Below are 3,250 nucleotides of genomic sequence, written 5' to 3'. Positions count from 1 at the left end.
TGTCCCTGTTGTTGCTATTGTTTGATACCGTCATTCGTGTTGCTACTGCTGCTGTTGCTACTGTGGGTGTCACTGCTACTGCTGTGGCTGTTGCTGCTGTTGTTACTGCGGCTGCAGAAGCTCCTTGGATTTACGAATGCAGCAGGAGATCGCGCAGCGGATACCGACCTCTTGCAGCACCTTAAATTCAAAAAAGAGAACCAGCTGCTGTTGATCGGCAGCAGCGATGCAGATCTTCTTGCTGCTGCCGCTGCTCATGCGGCTGCTATGTCTCTTACCGATTCTGTACGTTAGGCATTCGAATGGAGCAGCCAAAAATCATATTCGTCTCTACACGTGCATGCCTCTGTACAAATACGTCCAGTAACATTCTGCATGTACAAGGCATGTGAAGGTTATCAAGTATACGCAAACACGTAGAGTAATATCATTAAATGGGATACGCAGATCTCTATACGTGCATGTGCTCGTAAAGGCATTTACCCGCGAAATTCTACTTAGTTCTGCATGTCGGGCTCACTCTCTAACGTATACGTATATGTCTGTATATATACGTGCCCATACGCGTAGACGTGTGCACCCACTTAAGTACGTATCTATGTATACATATTTATATGTTGCATATCTTTTGAGCAGGAGACACAGACATCTGCTCACGTGTGCGTCTACACGTGTCTGCATGCATGCGAGAAGATGCAGATATGCTTTTAGGAGTCATGCATATATCGGCCTACAGATATCCACATCCATACATACGTACTTACAGGTATTGCATATGTAGATACATGAACGGTTTAAGCTCTACACGCGAACGTACCACTGAACACGAACGTCTTCCCGTTTAAAGAGTCGGTAAAAGTGTACGTGTGAGCCAAGTACATGCACAGATGCATGTCTGTATGTGCATATGCATTCGTGCGTACGATACTGTTTACGCGTACTCATACGCACACATATGTATATATTTGTATATGTGAACGTACATGAGTATGTACGTGCACATACGTACCTTCATATGTTATCTGCATCCCCTTAAATATGCATGTATACATACACACTTACACCATACATACATGAATACATACATATGTAAATACATGAAACATACATGCACGTACATATATGCGTCTCAGTACACATTTACATACTTACATGCATACACATACAAGCATGCATATACACACACGTGCGTATGTACACGCCTACATCTATATGCATACATAAACATGCATGCGTACACATGCATACATATACATACATGCGTATACACACACGTACGTACACACACACAAATACACACATACATACATACATACGCATTCACGTATATTCTCAGTTAAGTGCGTACTTGCGTATGCGGGTTCTGCACTCTACCGTGCACCGACAGGTCTCTTTTTCTTCGCAGCGTTCGAAGCGACTTCTTTCTTAAAGGACGTACAACGGTGCATCCTTCAACACGAGAAAGTGCCGTGAATAGCTGCACATCGTCGAACGTACTCACTGCAGGAAAAAGTGTCTCTCCGAACGCTCTCTCGTAACGTTTCTGTGCCTCCGTCGTGTGCTGCACATGTCTGCCCACGTTGTCGGCGTCGGTCACGCAGGAGATTTGCACTCATGTAGCGGAAAAGCCCCCTCTTTGTTGCGCAACTTCCTTCCCCCCCTTACAATTTTCGATAGTGTGTGGATGCCCCCGCAACTCCTCAGTTGGAAATGTTCTTGCCGTCATCCTGCTGCTGCTGCTGCAAGGTCGTCCGAAGCCCGCGAGTCTCTGTCGCTGTTGCTGCAGCGAGAACAGGAATTGTGGTTGAGTGCGGAGGACGAAGAACTGCATATTCTGCATGCAGCTGGACTGCAATACGTACACAGCTGTGCACTGTCTACGATTGTGCAGGATGTCTCTACCTATGTATGTATACCCCTATATATCTAGCAGCAGCTTGTTTGGTGCTAGAGCTGATCGAGTGGAGGCATCTGGCTTTCCCGCTGCTGCCGCGGCCGCATGTGTTCGCCTGGCTCTTACCGCCGCTGCGTACGTCCGTCCGCAGTCCTGCTGCTGCGTCTGTCCTTCGTGCAGCTATGTGCGTCATTCTGCGTCGCTGCTGCTGCTGCTCCGCCAATTCGTGGTTCTGCGTCACAGCTGGTGCTGCTGCAGTACTTGCCGCTGCGTCTCTTTTTCTACGTGTAGGCTGCCGCTGCTGAACGTTGCAGCTACATCACCACCAGTTGTGCGCTAGTCATCAGTTTTTGGCCTGATAATTTGGGTGCTACATATATTTGTATACACATATGTAGTGTTACTGCGTTGCTCGGTGGCATTCACGTCTGGTTCACGGCTGATCGGTTCTCGCAGCGGCTGGTGTCACTGCATCCTTCAGAACTTTGATGTTGCCTCTGCCTGTCTTATTCCAGGTTGTCGACGACTTCGCAGGCACAGCAGCAGCACCAACAGCAGATGGTGATGAACTGCGTACGCCGCTGCATCTGCAGCGTCTCGAAAAAGCCGTCGCTGCCACCCATGTGCAACTGCTGCATCCTCCACGTGAAGGGAAGAAGCTGCTGGTTCTCGACCTCGACTATACTCTCTTTGATTGCAAAACTCGTGAGATATGCTTGTTTGTGTTCTTGCCGCTGCGCGTCCCCCCAAACGTGCTGTTGCTTGCAGTTTTCTTTTTGTGCTTCAGCGCTTTCATTACGTATCCGTTGATGATAGGTTTTTTTACTAGCACAGAGTCTTCTGGGGTGCCTGTATACATGTGAGGGGATGTGTGTGTATGTCAATATATTCTACGTAGAAAGTGGAAAAAGCCGATGATCACTTTGTTGCCTTGGTGATACGACATCTTTCAGCGACGCGCAAGTGCTCTTTTCTCCTGCCGATACGATGTGTCCTTGGTTTACAGCAGGTATTTGACAGACGTGCTTCATTGATAAGGCGTACATATCTAGGGGCTTGGAGTGTCACGACAGCGTAACACTTCGCGCAACCGGCGTCAGTTTTTAGTTATTTGAAGGTCTTTTTCTGTCGGAGTGGAAACTCACCTCGTCACTTTTTCTGTTTTTTTGGAATATTTCTCCTCGATGCACACAGAAATCCATCCCCTCTGTTTATTCCATTCTTAGAAGATTTTTCGTCGGTCGTTTCGCATGCGCTGCTCGTCCTGTTGCAGTTGCTGGCAGCATGGACGACTTGAAACGCCCCTTTCTCAACGAGTTCATGGAGGTGAGTGCTCGTTTCGCCTGCAGGACATAC

At 47.8% G+C, this 3,250-nt stretch overlaps 1 protein-coding gene across 1 annotated transcript; it reads left to right on the top strand.

Annotated features, from left to right (window-relative positions):
* Window positions 1–150: 150 nt before the first annotated feature.
* LOC114485702 (ubiquitin-like domain-containing CTD phosphatase 1) lies at window positions 151–3,220 on the top strand (the record flags this gene model as incomplete). The annotated part of the gene is made up of 3 exons (XM_028487505.2): window positions 151–285; window positions 2,410–2,599; window positions 3,168–3,220. Coding segments are annotated over exons 1-3 (261 nt in total), but the record flags the coding sequence as incomplete, so codon positions are not given.
* Window positions 3,221–3,250: the final 30 nt, after the last annotated feature.

Source organism: Physeter macrocephalus, unplaced genomic scaffold (genome assembly GCF_002837175.3).
Source record: "Physeter macrocephalus isolate SW-GA unplaced genomic scaffold, ASM283717v5 random_2584, whole genome shotgun sequence".
Taxonomy (NCBI): domain Eukaryota; kingdom Metazoa; phylum Chordata; class Mammalia; order Artiodactyla; family Physeteridae; genus Physeter; species Physeter macrocephalus.
The sequence above is the reverse complement of the archived record's forward strand: the minus strand, read 5'-3'. Positions and strand labels throughout refer to the sequence as shown.